This window comes from Microtus ochrogaster, unplaced genomic scaffold (genome assembly GCF_000317375.1).
Source record: "Microtus ochrogaster isolate Prairie Vole_2 unplaced genomic scaffold, MicOch1.0 UNK4, whole genome shotgun sequence".
NCBI lineage: Eukaryota > Metazoa > Chordata > Mammalia > Rodentia > Cricetidae > Microtus > Microtus ochrogaster.
In genome coordinates, this window is record NW_004949102.1 from 3,851,956 (window position 1) to 3,870,639 (window position 18,684).

At 38.3% G+C, this 18,684-nt stretch overlaps 1 protein-coding gene across 4 annotated transcripts in view; it reads right to left on the bottom strand.

The window, feature by feature from the left end:
• Grm8 (glutamate metabotropic receptor 8) overlaps positions 1–18,684 on the bottom strand; it is an 839,480-nt gene that overhangs the window by 7,485 nt on the left and 813,311 nt on the right. For 3 of the 4 annotated variants that reach the window (XM_026788600.1, XM_026788601.1, XM_026788602.1), the window contains exon 10: positions 4,682–4,928. In XM_026788600.1, coding sequence (XP_026644401.1) covers positions 4,682–4,928 — 247 coding nt within the window. Of the gene's footprint in view, positions 1–4,626; positions 4,929–18,684 lie in introns of all 4 variants that reach the window. The other variant, XM_026788603.1, reaches the window with a different exon arrangement.

Here is an 18,684-nt window from a genome sequence, read left to right on the forward strand (position 1 = left end):
GAGAGAGAGAGAGAGAGAGAGAGAGAGAGAGAGAGAGATAGATGGATGGATGATAGGTTCCTCAAGATATTCTGCTATACTCATAGATTGGTGCCTAGTCCATTTGTTATCAGAGGCGTCAAGCATCAACTGATGGAAACAGATGCAGAAATCCATACCCAAATGCTAGGCAGAGTTTAGAAAATCCTGATGAAAAGAGGGAGGAAGGATTATAGGAGTAGTGGAGTCAGGAACACCAAAAGAATTCCCACAGAATCAAGTAGCCTGGGCTCACAGGGGAACTTCCATGGAACTGACCTAGGCCTTCTGCATATATGTTATTGCTGTGGGATAAGCCTTCTGTACACTGTGATTATGTGTTGTTCTCATTGGTTGATAACAAAAGTTTCTTTGTCCTATAGCAAGATAGAAATATAGATAGGTGGGAAAGCCAAACGGAAAACAGGAAGAAAGAAAGGTGGAGTCAGAAAAATACACGAGCAGCCTCCCAAGAAATAAGATTCCGGCATACTGGTAAAAACCATGGACTCATGGCAATAAATAGAATACTAGAAATGGGTTAATTTAAATGTAAGAGCTAGTTAGTAATAAGCTTGAACTCTAGGCCAAACGTTCTGGAATTAATATTAAGGCTCTGAGTGGTTATTTAGAAGTGGTACAGGGTGGGACAGAGAAAACTCCATTTACATGTATATGGAAGTTGTATAACTTGATCTTCTTGTGGCACTCCTAACAGTGGGAGCAGGGCCTGTTTCTGACTGTGCTGCCTGCTTTTGGACCCTGTCTTCCTAACGGGTTGTCTCATCCAGCCTAAATAGGAGACTAGAAGAGGTGCCTGGTCACACTGCAACTTGATATAGAATGGCTGACCGATGTCCATGGGATTCCAGCTCTTTTCTGAAGAGAAACCCAGAAGGATGAGTAGATGTGGAGCAGGAATGAATGGCGGGTGGGGAGGTTCTGGGAGACCTTTGTTTGGAGCATAAATTCCATCTCCAATGTTGAGTCTCTAGCACAAAATGAGGGTATGAGAGTAACTGTTTACATTCCCCACAACTGTCCAGCTTGCAAAAGCTATCAGAAAATGTCCACAGAAAAAGTTCTTTCCCTAATGGTGGGCATTTTTCTTGCTCCAGGATAATCATAGAAAAGCTCTGAGGGACACAAGTCTGTCCACACAGGGGTGGGGGAGAGGAAAAGGGACAGGACAGCAGTACCTGAGAAGCCCTGCCTGGACAAGACAGGGCCTGGTCACCTACAGAACAGATGGATTATGGCATGACTACTGACTGAGGCCTGCAGTTCCGTTGCCAAACCTGGGCTTGCAAATTCCTGAATTATTTATGCAGGAGTTTACTGCTCCTTGGCATTTATTAACACAAAGAGGATAAGAAAACAACAAAAACCACTTTTTCTCATTTCTTTCAACTGTTCTGTGGGGTTACTTATTACATTTGCTCAAAATAAACTGCCAATATAGTTGGTTAAACAACAACAACAAAACCCAAAAAATGAAGGAGCATTTGCTTCCAGAGGACCTGAGTTTGGTTCCCGGTACCCACATCAGGAAGCTCACAACCATCTGTGACTTCATCTCCTTGGAATCAGTGGCCCTCTTCTGGATTCTACAGGTACCTGACTCATACATAGCACTCACTCACTTACACACAAATACATATGTATACATATACAAACACATGCACATATATCATACGTATTAAAAATAATTCTTAAATTAGCTTTCTGAACACAAAACTCTGCACTACATTGCATTGCATATATATATATATGTATAATGGACATATACATATATGTGTATGTATATTATATATGCAAATATATATATATATTTAGTCAGAATAAAAAATTCCAGCAACAGATTAGTAGCTAAAGTTTTCAAGATTCTCCCTATACTAAAATAAAGCGGGTGTGTGCTAACATAATAGTTGTTCTTTAATTTACATTAACCACATCCCAAACTTTCATCCAGTCAGTAATTTGAATAATCTTAATTAGCATCATTTCTGCTTTCCTTTACCTTCCAAATGTGAACTTCAACTTTTCCAGAATACAATAAGATCACCCCCACAAGAGCCTCAATGTTTATAATCATTATTATTTTAAGAAATCAGAGAAATGTATGTAGGTTACATAATTTCCACTTCAGCGTTCACAGAAAATAACAAGGAAAAGAACTAGTGTTGGAGACGTATTTAACAATACAAAACTGGTGCTTATTGACAATAGGAATTTTACTTTAAAGGGAAGCTGTTTGTTCTTCAAGGGATTGGAAAGGGCTATTGATTTTTCCTCCCATCATATCTTCAGGTGGGCCTGGGATGATTGCTGTTTATTCCACCAAAAAGTTTGTTGTTCTCATTTGAAACCCATTATGTCCTTTCCTGGATTGTCACAAAAATACAGGTAGAGCACCAGACTCTGGTGAGTCATGTTCCCAGTGCCAATGTTAAAAGTGCAGAGTGCTGTGCCAGCAGCAGCTTGCTGGCATCTGCCCTGGTTTTAAATCCCCACACTAATGCTTTCAAGTTGGAAAACAGATAAATTCTGCCCTGAAATCAACAGCATTTTGCTAATATCTCTGTCGTTGTTAAATCGTTTATCTATCATGGGAGCTGATGGTAAGCAGTTGTTACTAACATCCTTCTTGCTGTTTGCTCTTGCAGGTTCTCAAGGCTGCTTTTGGAGAGGATGCTGTCTGTGTAGGAAGTGTTTCCGTACTGATGATTGAGATTTTTATCAGATAATCTTGCAAAAGTCAAGATGGCTTTAAATGATGGCTTAAGCCACTAAGGTTTTTTTTTTTTAATTTTTGTTTTATACTGGTGTGTGTGTGTGTGTGTGTGTGTGTGTGTGTGTGTGTGTGTGTACCTCAAATTGTATGTGGAAGTCAGAGGACAACTTATGGGAGAAGCTTCTCTCCTTCAACAGTCTGGGTCCCGGGATATACTTGAGGTCATCAGACATGGTGGTAAGTTGTTTGACCCACCCTGCCACCTCCCTACCCCTTCAGCTAATAAGCTTATTCAACATGCTTATATAACAGAGATTATCTCTAGGCATAAAACTTTATAATATGCAATGTTCACATAGATATCCTGATACTTTAACTCAGAATTTTTGTCAGTCCAATGGAAACTAAATTTCTTTAGTAATTAAACCTAATAAAACTAATCTTTAGTCTTTTATATTTAATGTCTATGATGGTTTGAATCAAAATGGTACCCACAGACTCATTGGGAGTTCCATTATTAGGAGGTGTGGTCTTGTTGAAGAAAGTGTGTCTGTAGGGGCAAGCTTTGAGACTTCAGATGCTCAAGTCAGGTCCAGTGGCTCATTCTGTCTGCCAGCTGTCTACACGTCAGGATAGAGAACCTCAGGTCCCTCTCTAGCACCATGTCTGCCTGTGTGCTTCTGTGACTCCTGATGACAATGTACTAAACCTCTAAACTGTAAGCCAGCCTCCAATTAAATGTTTTCTTATAAGAATTCCTATGGTCATGGTGTCTCTTCACAGCAATAGAAACATTAAGACAATATCAAAAGAATAGCAAGCAGGGAATAGAGCCCGATAAAGGATTCTGAGGAAAGGGAGCATTTTTGTTGTTGAATATTCTTATTTTTCTGAGATGGGATCTTGTTGCATAGCCCAAGCCATAAATACACAACTTTCTTGACTCAATCCTCTTGACCCAATTGCTTAGATTACAAATATGTAGCACTAACAAAAGCACTTATATTAATTATTACAGACTTATACTATGGCATTCCCAAAAGACTAAGAGCCATTCTAGAGTAAAGACATAAGCTCTACTTTATTTCTCTTTAATTTGTTTATGTAACCAGGTGATATAAATAAAACCTTTATCATATTCTATTTTCTGAATCTTTACCATACACATATCTAACCTGTCTACTGCTTTTATTTGGATAGCAGTAAAAGCCTTAGCTGATTAAGTAAATTTAAATGGATTGTCCTGGATATTGAAACAATATGTTACTATATGATGATTCTGGGTCAACCACAGAGCAAAGAAAGGTAGGTGAGGAAAATGGTAGAAAGGATTCTACCTTCAGGGTCATGAGACTTTCAAGACTTATCATACTCAGGAAAGAAATTGAGCAAAGTCAGAAGGAGAAGAGAGAGCATGGAGGCACCAAGTACTTACAATGACTCTATTATACATGATGACTAACTACACTTTTCCCATTTTCCCAAAGACCGAACTAACTTGTCATTTATTCGTGCAAGATCTGGAGTACTGCATTCTACAAATATCCCTGGTAAACTGGAATAACAAAGAGAGCAGCCAATACCAAAGCAATAAATCTTGTATAATATTTCCTAAGTTTCAAAAATGAATTTTGCCGATGAAATCGCATTCCAAATGCCAAGCCCTATGATACCTCAACGTAAGAGCTAACTTCCCTATTTTGTTAAGCAGCTGAAGCTGGCAGTTTGTGTGCTGGAAACACGACTCATCTTGTATACATTTAGCCCTCATCCATTGATTCTGACTGTTGAGACAGTCTCAGGGTGCATATACACCATGCCCAGAGAACCAGGTAGTATAGCTCCCAAGACTAGTAGAAGAATGTTCAACGTACATCTATTAGGAAGTGTTCCCGCTCTTGACCATCTGAAAGTCTACAGATGACTTACTGTTGGTTTCAAGACTCTCACAGAGTTCACTTTTCACCTCGCCATTTGGTCTGTCATTTCCTTTTTGGATCAATTTGCTTTGCATGGTAGCAGCTGTCACCACAGCCTTGAAGCTTCTCTTGCGTTTTTGAACATTCTGCTCTGGATGAAAAATTATGATATAAACTTTGGGCATATAGAGCATTCCCAGAGACACCGAAGCACTTAAACTCATGGAGACAGTGAGTGTTGTTGTCTGGATGTACATCTGAGAAGAGGAAAAAAAGAAAAAGCAACGTGGTTATTAAGTCTGACTAGTAGGAGATGAAGTAAATAACACACCATTTTCTAAAATTGTTCCAGTTTCTTTCCTATCGCTATATTGGAGAATATTTACAGAAATTGCCCTCCACTGCAGTCAAGCTTTCGTTTTGACAAACTACAAATAAAAATGAGTGACTTCATATTTTAAAATCCTCATTCCTTAAGACAAATTGGAAAAGGGTGGAGCTTATGTTACATTTTAAATGATAAACTTCATGAGGAAAAGGACAAAACCCAGTCTGAGAAGAGACTAACACTTCCTCCCATTTACATCGTTTTTAAAGGTTTCCTGTAGACGAAATGGCCACCTCAATACTGAAGCAAAGAGTGAAGTGCATGTAGTGAAGACAGAGGCTGAACAGCAGTGTAGGCCATCATGGTACACATTGCTTATAGATCATGGATCTCATTGTATGGTTCCAATATCCATACCTGCTAGAAATCACACAAACTTCATAAATGGGGCTGTATTTTGTTTCTTGTGGTTTTTGTTTGTTTGTTTGTTTTGCTTTGTTTTGTTTTAACAACCTGTCTAAAGAACACTTCCTGGGATTTCTCAATGTTTATATCACATCAACATAAATATAGGAGCCTCAACAAAATGTGAAAGAGTTTTCCCTGGGGTTAGAGAGATGACCTAGAAGTTAAGAACACTTGTATTTCATGAGGAGTACCAAGGGTCAATTCCCAGTACCTATATGGTAGAGCACGACTATCCATAATACCAGATACAGGGGATACAACATTCTTCACTGACTTCCATGGGCATCAGGAACACATATTATCTGGTACACAGACATCCATGCAAGCAAATCATGTATGCACATAGAATGTAATAAGCATATATTTAAGAAAACAAAATATCTCCACCTTTCAGATGTCAGATATCATCTGAAAAACATACAGTATTTCTCCAAATAGTACTTGATGATAGGTTTTAAATGTCAAGTTAGCACCATATAGAATCACTGACATCAGATTCTCACTGAGGGACCATCTAGATCAGAGTACTCCTTTAACATATCTATAGAAGATTGTCTTCATATTGTTAACTGATGTTGGTAGAATCAGCCTACTACAGATGGCACCATTCCCTAGGCAGGGAACCCTGGGTCCTGTAGAGATAGGGCTGTGCAAAAGTAGAATACTTGCATGTATTTTCTCTTGATTATTCATTGTGGATATGACTAGCTGATTCAAGTTCATGGGTTGACTTCTACAAAATGATTGATTGACAATCTGGAAACATGTTTCATCAAGACTTAAGTTTTAATTCTAGCACCTCCCAAAATTGTGTCTGTGTGTGTGTGGGTGTGTAGAAAAGGAAGTTTGAAAACTCTGCAGTTTATCTGATTTTTGAACAAATGTAGATCTGGTTTTCCTCTCTGGCTATTAATTTATTTTCTAGAATATCACACTTATGGCTTGAATAGGAGTGGCCCCATAGACTCATGTCTTTGAATGCTTGACCCATAAGGAATGACACTATTAGAAGGTGTGGCCTTGTTGAAGGAAGTATGTCACTGCAGCAGTATTGTGGGGGGGGATGCTTTGAGATCTCATATATGCTCAAGTATACCCACTACACGTGGCCTCTCCTTCTGCTGCCTGTGGATCCAGATGTAGGATTCCCAACTTTTTTCCAGCACCATGTCCGCCCGCAAGCTTCCATGCTTCCTATCATGATAATAATAAACTAAACCTCTAAAGCCACTAGCCAGTCCCAAATTAAATAGTTGAATTTAATGGTTCCTTTACAAGTGTTGCCATGGTCATGGTGTCTCTTCACAACAATGGAGACCCTAACTAAGACAGGGTGTTATTTAATAAAATAATATATCTTTATTTAAAATATGCACACAAAATACTCACCATACAACTTTAACTTTACAAAGGTACTAACAGAACCTTCTTCCAGGTGTATGTGACAAGAAAGATAATCCAGAGACACCAGAACAAACCAGGGAGTTTTGGAAGTGATGAATAGATAGTGGTATTCTACCAGATGTCCAGGAAAAGATCACAGTAATTTTATTTTGAAGTAGAAAAAAAAACATTTTTTTTCCAAATTCAACTTATTTTTTGATATTGAGAGCTATATGCCTGAATAACATCTTCTTAATGTGATGGGTCACTGAGCAAAGGAAAGGTCTGTGTTAGCTCACACTAAACTATATAAGTTCATCAAGAGATGCTGACAGTAATATGGCGTTAATAATTATCTCTTTCTATTCTTAGCTCTTTATCCTGCCTCCTCCCCCAAAACTCCCATAACCAAGGAGAAGCAGAGTTGCTTTTTCTTCACATCCTCTGATGGCCTGCTATATCATCTGCTTCCAAACTCCATTAGTATGTACAACCTGAAACAGTCAGATGCACTGAACTGGATGTGAGCACTCTCTGGAAAAGCCATAGAGAAGAAGCCCAGCGAACACGAATATGATATCTTTTCCTATGAGTTATAACAAACTTCTCTTCATTCTTAGTAGATCAGCTGAACTCACCCAAGATCTCCTAAAAGTAGGTCATGACCTAGAATCCTAAAGGAAAAAAGGAGATATTCTAGTTCTCTGTGATCATCTTCAATCTTTTTCTTTCAAAAGCTACTTGAATATAGACCTCTATAGACGCCCACATCTCACCTGGTACTTTTTAACCTCTTAGCGAGAAGGCAAACTCTTCTGAGAAATAAGAAACAAAGCAGCTTTATGATAACCCCCCTTCATTTCTCACACCATAAACACTGGACAGTGCTGCCATCTTAAATCAACTTTAGCCTTTTTTCATATTAACACACACACACACAAAATGCAAATCATTTAATTGTAATAATTAATAGTCTTCTATCTTCTTGGTCTTTTGCCTAAGATCAAATGAAAAATAGATTTTTTTTAAAATTGTTTTTAAGCTTTTAATTAAAATAGAATTATGTGCCTTCCCCTAATACCTTTCTTCTTTACAGCCTGTCCCTGAGTTACCCTCTCTAAAACCCCTCTCATGACCCCCACACTCAAATTGATACACTCTTTTCTTTGATTATACTTGTTACACATTTACAAATGTGTGCATATATAGTGATATTTTATTTATGCTTTAATAAATAAAGCTTACCTGAAGATCAGAGAGTGAAATTAGACCACTAGAGGCCAGGCAGTGGTATCATATACCTTTAAACCCAGAAATAAAAGGGAATATAAATCAGGAGGAGACAGAGGCTCAGGGTACAGTCTACAGTTGCCCAGCCTTGCGAGAATTAAGACTTCTCTAGTGGCCACAGCAGGAAAAATAAGTGTTCTTTATGCTTGAGTGAAATTCTGGATTCAAATAATCGTGTTAAATTTTCTCTCTGGGAAAAATCACTGTCCTGGGTGTTGTCAACCTATGAGCAGGTTAGAGATATCACTGTGGTTTCGCTAGAGAAGACCCAGATGTCTTTCATCAGAATTATTTGCTGATTTTCGTTACACCCTCTTTGGGATTAGGATGCATGTTTGTGAAATGGAGTGTCAAATCAAAGGCTAAAAGTGCAGCACTATAAATAAAGACTATCAGAATACTATTGGTCCGGTTCATGAAAAAGCTCAGAATCCTTAACTTTGAACTATTGGTAATGGTGGTTAGAAGTTATAGAAAAACACTGTATGATCAAATGATGAATAGAATATAAACTTTGTTAAGAGCTGAAAAGATGTTTTTTTAAAGGACTTTAAAGATCCTGTAGGTGTATGTGCAGATACACACTTGTAAATCCAGAAGTCAGGAGCTGAGGCAGAAAGAAAGATTGTGTGGCTCTGGCCATAGTCATGAGCAACATGACATCAAAGCCACGAGACATTAGTAGATAGAGAGACCACAACTCATAAAACCTAACATGTCACTGACAATCATTAACAATGAGGCATTTTTACATAAAAGACAGATTGCCAGAACATCTATCCTGCATGGCACCCTGCATCTCTGAAGTCACCAGGCACAAGATGGTAGGACAAAAAGCTGAGATTCACAAATTCAGATAGACATATACCTAATAACTAAAAAAAAAAAAAAAAAAAAAAAAAACACTTAGAGAATCATGAAAACAAAATTATTTTCATATTATGAAAAACAGTATTGATGTCTATAAACAGAAATAAAGAAAGACAGACACAAAACTAAAAAAGCAAGAAGAGCTCTAACACACACATAAAACTACACGTTTTGAAGAAAAAGTCTATAGGATACAGGAAACTTTAAATAAGTATTGAGGAAGCCAACCTTGCTGATAAAAATAGTAAGGAAGGAATCATACAATATCTTTGTTTTTACTGTTTCTGGACACTGGTTGCAGGCATCAAAGAAAACCAGGATTCTGCAGACCAAGTTCAAAGAAAATCAAGGATTCATGGACAAGAAATGGGCATTCTCTGTTGTTATGGGAGTTATGCAGATTCTATGGATGAGTGCAAGTAATTATGAGATTATAATTTATTTTAGAAATGTAAACATCAACATACAGGGGTCAAAGGGACAGCTCAGCAGTTAAACGCACTGGCTGTTCTTCCAGAGGATATGGGTTTGATTTCTAGCAGCCATATATTGACTTGCAATTGTCTACAGCTCTAGTTCTAAAGGAACTATTATCCTCTGTTGGCAGCATATACATCCAAGGTTCACAGACATACATGAAAACAAAATGTACATACACTCAACAATGTGCACAATAAATCATTTTTTAAAGTATAAATATAAAACATACAACAAAAACCACATATTTTTAGACAATTCAAATAATAAAACTGTCATCTACACTGCATTATTTTAAAATTTTTACATTTATTTATTTTATATATGTGTGTGAGTGTATTTATATATAATATCTTTGTGAAGTACCTATAGCAATCAGAAGAGAGCTCTGCGTTCTCTGGAACTGACTTTGTAGATATCTGTGAGCTATCACGTGGGTTCTGGGAACTGAACCCAGATTCTCTGCAGCTATAGCAAGTGTTTGTAACTGTTAAATCATCTTACCAGTGCCCCAACCCTGATGAATTATTTTATAATGTCAGTGGGTTTGTCACAAAAATTGAGCATGAACTAGATTTTATAAAAACAGAAACAAAATTTGAGGTGGGATTCCCTTGTGTAGTCTATGAATATATTTTATTATCATTTGGTTAACAAAGAAACTTCTTTGGCCTATGACAGGGCAGAATAGAGCTAGGCAGGAAAACTAAACTGAATGCTGGGAGAAAAAAGGCAAAGTCAGGAGATGCCATATAGCTGCTGAAGGACAAGGATGCAAGAACCTTACTGGTAAGCCACAGCCTCTTGGCAAGACATAGATTAATAGAAACGGGTTAGCTTAAGATGTAAGAGATATCTAGGAATATGCCTAAGCTATTGACCAAGCAGTGTTGTAACCAATACAGTTTTTGTGTGATTATTTGTGTTTTCATTGTCGGGAAACAAGCAAGCAGACTCTGTTTACAAAAATTTAAAACAGGAACTATTATTTCAACCACAATAGTTGTTTGTTTCAACAAACAAACAAACAAACACCTCCAGGCACAAATCCAGTACCACAGAAGGCAATAGAAGAAAAACTTCAACAAAAAGTGGGTAGTCACAGCTAAAAAACACCACAAGAAATAATGTGAGGGCCCACAGATGTGAACCTGTTCCACTTTGACTGGAGATCAGAGAGTTTGAGCTTATTTTTGCTCTCTCAAAGTTGTTGATAACAGATGTGGCTACAAACAAAAGATTCAGACGTAGGGTATGGTATATATTTTGAGCATAGAGGTGGATCTGCTCCACCTGGACCAAAGGTCAGAAAATTCAAGTCTATTCCCTATATCATGTTAAGGAAGTCTGTTGTCTCCCCCTCCTCTTTTGAAGTAAAGTATATAAGCACTTGGAAAATAAAGGATGTGGGTTCAGGATTTAGTATTCACTGACTTTACCTCCCAGTGCTGTTCTATGTTTATTTTCTGTCTCTTATTTCTCTCATATCTTTGTTCCTTTTGCTTAATAACTCTAATCCTCATGTTTCTACCCTAGAATGTATGAATTTCATTGATGCTGGTTTTCAACAAAATAAATAATCCCAGATCAGCAAATCAAAAGATGAGAAAGATACACAAGCCACCACCAGCACTGGGAGCACCAACAGAGCTGTAGTGACAAAATAACAGGAATCAACAGTGTTCATTGTTATCTTTCAACATCATTGGTCTCAAATCCCTAATAAAAATGACATAGATTAAAAAAAAGAATGTGAAAACAAGATCATTCTTTTGCTGCACCCAAGCAATACATCTTCACATGAAGGTAGACATCACCTCAGGGTAAAATAATTGAAAAAGATATTCAAAGCAAATGTACCTAAAGAGCAAGATGTTGTAGCCATTTTAATTTGTGACAAAACAGAGTTAAAAAATAAAACTCATCATAAGAGAAAGGGAATGACATGGCAAACTCAGCACAGGAAATATCCATTAAGAAGGCATTGCAATTCTCAACATCTATGCACCAAACCCAGTAGCAACCAAGTTGATAAAAGAAACACTGCCACAGTTTAAATCACATTTTGACACTCACACACTGATATTGAGAGTCCTTAATATCCCACTCTCACCAACAGACAGTTTATCTAGACAAAAATGAAACGGAGAACTGCTGGAGCTGACATTACAAGTCAAATGGACCTTCAGATAGCTACAAAACACACCATCCAAACACAAAGAATGCACTCTTCTTCTCAGCACCTCAGGGAGCTTTCTCTAAAACTGACTGCGTACTAAGATGCAAAATGAATCTTGAAAGATATAGGAAAATTGAAGTAACATGCACCACAGATTAAAACTGGTCACCAACAAACACAGAAAGTTATTAAACTAAACGATTCACTACTCAACAAAAATAGGCCAAAACATTAATTAAGAAAGAAATTAAAATCTTTCCAGAATTGAATGAAAATGTCAATGACAACACAGTATACTCAAATTTATGGGAACAATGAAGATGCTCTATGAGGTAAGTTCATAACACTTAGTGTCTACTTAAAAAAACTGAAGAGATCTACAAATAATTTAACAGCACCCCAGAAAGCTCTAGAACAACAACAACAACAACAACAAAAAAGAAATCACACTCAAAAGGAATAGTATCAAGAAATAATCAAACTTGGAGTTAAAATAAATACAATGAAACAAACAAGCAAAAAGCATATAAATAATTAATGGAATAAAGAGTTAGTTCTTTGATAAAAAAATGAATAAGATTGACAAACCCTTATCCAAATTAACCAAAAGGCATAGAAAGGGTCTAAATTTACAAAATTAGAGATGAAAGGTAGGCATAACAACAGATGCTAAGGAAATCTGGATGTTCATAAGGATATACTTGATAAACCTGCAGTCTACCAAATTGGAAAAATCTAAAAGAAATGGATAATTTTCTTTATGTATACCACTTACTAAAGTTGAATCCATGTGACATAAGCAATTTAAACAGACCTATAACCCCTGGAGAAATAGAAGCAATTGATGCTGAACACATTGAATGGGGGGAACCCAAGTCAAATAATCCCAAGATAACTCCAAATAGAGTATTCTAAGCTTTTTGTTTATTAAAAGGGATAACTCATGAAACAGGAATGGGGTCCAACATCAAGGTAGGAAGCACTGGAAAAAAAAAGGGGTGAGTGAGCAGTACTGTGGCCTTTTGGTACACCACAGCCACACCTCAACATGATCCAGACTTTCAAAGCCATTTTGTTTAAACAAGACAGTTCCAAACCCAATACAAAACTATATATAGTAAGAACAGATATCAAACTGTAAGTATGACAAACACGAATGACTATTGACCTGTAACACTTAATGCCTGACTAAGACTTTATATTGTAATATTAAACAATCTTTAAACAACTGTGCAGCAATTGAGGACAATGACCTCAAAATGTAAACAATGTACACGTATCTTGATCAAAAGTAGAAATGTGTAATGCAATATAATAAATATATCCTAAAATTGGATCAATATACAAAATGTCTTAAACAGAGGTAGAAACGTGTATGCATACACTCTAACAAAATAACTAGCAAAACAGTGATTCCTAATGACTGGGTAGAAGTTCCATCCTGACCCCTCTTCCCTGGGAGTTGCCTCAGTCCAGACTCCACCTCTAAGAAATCCCACCAAATGATTACCTCGCCCCAGAGATGCTCAAGACCACAAGCTATTTGAATCATATCCCAGAGAATAAACATGTGGTCTTCCTTTTCCTTCTCCATGATTTTCCCAGTTGTCCTTTATGGTCTCATCTCTGGGAAGCTGCAAGGCCACCCTGGAACATTGGTAGCCATTAAACCTGGACTTTTTCTAAGTAGGTTTGATTTGGTCTGATTTGGATTATTAAATCAGTAGAAAGGTTAATTGGAACACAGAAACTTTTCATCTGGAGTTGCCACCAAGAGGGCTGTACTTCCCACCTGTCCAGAGCAAGTGTTGGGCAAACACCCTTCTCCCTTGCACCTGCTCTCTGCCAGGCTAAGATTGGCTTCGTCTGGGTAAATTCCCAGTTCCAAGTCATTGCCTTAGAGGCCCAGTGCCTCATGCAATTTTTGGGCTGTCCTGTTGAAGACACCGCCACTCAGGTACCTGACAGGAACAAGGACCTGCCTTGTTCCTGTGAGGTTCCTTTGTCAAGAGAAGTCCTTTCAAGGAATTTCTCACATACCTCTGGTTTTCTGACCCAAAGTCTACTACAATGGATGAATTTCCTTAGGCTCTGGATTCGGCGAAGACTTGCAAAACAAAATTCGAGACTTGATCTCCAAATTCCCTTGGGCTGCATTTAAAAAAATCTTTCTAAATTGTGGTTATTTGACACCATATGTCCCTTAACAAACAAACACGCCCCCCAAATGCCCATGGTTTCTGAACGCTGTGTGCCTGCTCCCTCTCCCTATCACCTTCCCCACTTCTCTGTTTGCTGATTGGTTGCATTCCTGGCATGTGATCTGATTATGCTGGAAATCTCCCTACAATGGATCCACCCCCCTGCCCTTCTACTCTAAACTGTATAGGTATTCCACCCTCATGTTTCTGCTCTGTCTTACAATATCTACTGATTTGGTTCTTAATGGGATCGCATATGTGCTTGCATGGCTTCAGCAACCACTCCAGGATTTTTAAGTTGGAAAGCTAACAGTTTCCTGAGAAAAGTTTTGTCTGTTTATATGTATAAATAAAGTGGCCACAGTATGCTTATTTTATGTCTCTGTATATATATGTGCTTGTTTTAAAATCTGTAAAACTCATAACTTCAGATTACAGCAGCTCTGGAAAAATACAAACATGTGGATAGCCGCCATTTTTGGTTGAGGTCAAAGTGAAAATCTCAACACCATCTTTGGTAAGAGTACCCACGTGTTCTGGCCCTACCAAGGAGAAATTCTGCCTCCAATATACTTTGGCTTACTAAAATATTCCTTTTAATCCTCTTTTCTTTACTAACATTAGTAATCAGTAACTGACTGGGTAAACTATATGTCCAAATTTTACTTATATGTCTAATTTGAATATACCTAACAGGTAATGGTACCCTGTTTTTCAAGTGCCTTTACAGATCTGAAAGTATGGCATTTAACAAAAGAATGTCTTATGACAGAGAGACATGCCAGATCCTGCAGCATCCTATAGCTCCTCCAAGAAGATGGATGGTTGTGGAAAACCTTCTGCCTGGAGGCTTGCCTTTGGATATGGCAACACCACCCACAGAGCAAAAAGCTGCCTTCCACCTCATCAGCTTCCTGGACACTACACTGGGGTTTTGATTATCTCATTCTGCCAAGACAGTAGTCTGAACCCAACCCCCACAGGAAAATCTTCAGACCTCCTGGTCTCATCAGCTAATGGCAAATACAGCTTCTAAAACTGTTGTTAGTCAAAGACTAGGGAGAGACTTGGGTTGCCTGTGTAACTGAAAAAAGCTGTCTCACTTCTGCTCAATTATGTGTCCACTCTCAAATCTGTCGGATGGCATTTGATGATTCAAGGTACTATTTGTGCTTCATTTGTTAAGTTTCTTGCTAAAAATACAGACAGGTGTGCTTCTTTCACAGGTTTCATAGTCCAGGATTAACAGGTGTCAGGTGTATCTTCAGAGGTTCAGAGTTTCCAATTTCTTTTATCTGGTCTGGTAAAAACTAACAGTCTCCAGAGCCCATTTTAACCCCACCTTTATTCAAGCATATTTTACAGGTTACTCCTGTGGTCTGGGCTCTCCAGATAATGCCAACACCTACACCAGCTCCTGAGACTTCATCATTGGTACTACCTCTCCTGGCTCAAATGGACACCTATCTAACAACTAAAATCTGGTTTTAAAGGGTATATCTGCTCTCATGTCTCACTTACTCATGAGTGCCTCTCCTATACAACTAGGGCAGTTCTCTGTCTTATTTGTTTTTTGGCAGTTAATTACCCCTTCTATGGCTAGGCCCATTGATAGGGCCAGTAATAACAATCTATTTTTTCTCCTAACACTCTGCCTTCTCATCCTCCTCAACGAACAGATGCTGAGGTCTCCAAGATGACAGTTAACTGGATGTCTCCCCACCCATATTTCCTGCTGAGCGTGAGTCCACCAACTCCCAACTTGTTCCTCCCCCACATCATTCCATATCCCCAGGAAGTAGCCAGACTTGAGCCAGCATCCCTATACCCAGAGTCTCGGATGTTTGGGTGGAAACATCACCCCACCCTCTGGCATTTGTATATCCAAAGAGTCTGAGCTGTTTGGATGGAAGCATCACCATAGCCCCTGGCCTTCATATACCTGAAGAGTCTGGAATGTTCAGGTTAAGGGTTTGCCCAGCCCCTGGTATCCATATACCCAAAGAGTCTGGGATGTTTGGGTTAAGGCTTCGCCTCAGCTCCTGACATCCATATTTCCAAAGAGTCTGGAATGTTTAGGTGGAAGTTCCATCCTAAGCCCCCTCCCCTGGGATTTGCCTCAATCTAGACCCCACCTCCAAGGAGGCTCACCAAATGATGACCTTCCCTTCCCAAAGATGCTCAAGACCACTCCCAGGGAGTATTTAAATCATATCCCAGAGAATAAACATGTGGTCTTCCTGGTCTTCCTTTTCCCTCTCTGTGGTTTTCCCGGTCTTCCTTCCCCATCTTCTCTCTGAGGGCCTAGAAGACCACCTGGGAGCTCTGACATCCACTAAACCTGGACTTTTTCTAATTCCGTTTGATTTGGTCTGATTTGGATCATTGTGTCATCAGAGAGGTCTATTGGGCTGCAAAAGCTTTTCAATGACATTCTGCTAGACAAATTCACACACCTTTCAGTTCTTAAGCTCATGTTTCAGTGCCTTGCTCATTCGTTGCCACAAAAGTTTCATCCTGTAGAAGATGGGAGCAAGTACAGAGATGTGCATGGAAGGAAAGGACTTGGAACACTCAGGCCTAAACAGGATATCTCTATGAAATCCCTCCCTCAGGTTTCAAGGAACCCTTGTAGAATAGGATTTCAGAAAGAGTGTATGAGCCAGAGGGAATGGAGGACACACAGAAAATAAGTACTTCTAAACACAACAGGTATCAGGTATATATAAAGTCACAGCAACCAGGGTAGAATACACAATTGGCACCTATAAGGGTCAGCACTGGTGAAGTACTAGGGCTGAAAGGAGAAGTGGACAAATGTCTCCATCCCTAACCAGGTGCTATTTCAATTGATAACTACTTGAAAATGAAACATTGCCAAAATCATTTTATAAGGCTACAATTACCCTGATACCAAAACCATACAAAGACATTATTAAAAAAGAGAATTACAGACCAATCTCATTCATAAACATTGATGAAAAATACTAAATAAAATACTGGCAAACTGAATCCAAGAATACATCAGAAAAATTATCCACCACAGTCTTGTAGGCTTCATCCCAGAGATGCAGGAATGGTTCAACCTACAAAATTCTGTCAATATAATCCACTGTATAAGCAAACAGGAATAAAAAACCACTTGATCATCTCATTAGATGCTGAAAAATCCTTCAACAAAATTCAACACTTCTTCATGATAAAGGATCAGGGATACAAGGAATATACCTGAACATAAAAAGGCAATATACAGCAAGTCAACAGCCAAGATTAAACTAAATGGAGAGAAACTCAAAGCAATCCCAAGGAAATAGAAACAAGACAGGTTGCCTACTCTCTCCATATCTATTCAATATAGTACTTGAGGTTCTAGCAAGAGCAGTAAGAAAACAAAAGGAAATCAAGGGGATACAAATTTGAAAAGAAGTAGAACTCTCACTATTTGCTTATGATATGATAGTTTACATAGTGATCCCAAAAATTCTACCAAGAGATTCCTACAACTCTTAAACACCTTCAGTAATGTAGCAGGATACAAGATTAACTCAAAAAAAAATCAGTAGCCCTCCTTAAAAAAGATGATAAATGGTCTGAGAAAGAAATATAATAATATATAATAAGAGCTATTTACAGCAAGCCGACAGCTAACATTAAATTAAATAGAGAAAAACTCAAAGCCATCCCACTAAAATCAGGAACATGACAAGGATGTCCACTCTCTCCATACCTCTTCAATATAGTGCTTGAAGTTCTAGCAATAGCAATAAGACAACATAAGGGGATCAAGGGGATTCGTATCGGAAAAGAAGAAGTTAAGCTCTCGTTATTTGCAGATGATATGATAGTATACATAAGCGACCCCAAAAACTCTACCAAAGAACTTCTACAGCTGATAAGCACCTATTGTATTGTGGCAGGATACAAGATCAAATCCAAAAAATCAGTGGCCTTCCTATACACTAAGGATAAGGAAACAGAGAGGGAAATTAGAGAAGCATCACCTTTCACGATAGGCAAAAATAGCATAAAATATCTTGGGGTAACTCTGACCAAGGATGTGAAAGATCTATTTGACAAGAACTTTAAGTCTTTGAAGAAAGAAATTGAAGAGGACACCAGAAAATGGAAGGATCTCCCTTGCTCCTGGATTGGGAGGGTCAACATAGTAAAAATGGCAATTTTACCAAAAACAATCTATAGATTCAATGCAATTCCCATCAAAATTCTTCTCAGATCTGGAAAAGACAATAATCAACTTTATATGGAAAAACAAAAAACCCAGGATAGCCAAAACAGTCTTATACAACAAAGGAACATCTGGAGGCATCACCATCCCTGACTTCAAACTCTACTACAGAGCTACAGTATTGAAAACACCTTCGTATTGGCATAAAAACAGAGAAGTCGAATGGAATCGAATAGAAGACCCTGACATTAACCCACAAACTTATGAATACCTGATTTTCGATAAAGGAGCTAAAAGTATACAATGGGAAAAAGAGAGCATCTTCAACAAATTGTGCTGGCAAAACTGGTTGTCAACCTGTAGAAGAATGAAAATAGATCCATATCTATCACCATGCACAAAAATCAAGTCCAAATGGATTAAAGACCACAATATCACTCTGAACACACTGAACCTGATAGAAGAGAAAGTGGGAAGTACTCTACAACACATGGGCACAGGAGACCACTTCCTACGAATAACCCCAGCAGCACAAACATTATGGGCCTCATTGAATAAATGGGACCTCCTGAGACTGAGAAGCTTCTGTAAAGCAAAGGACACTGTCACTAAGACAAAAAGGCAACCCACT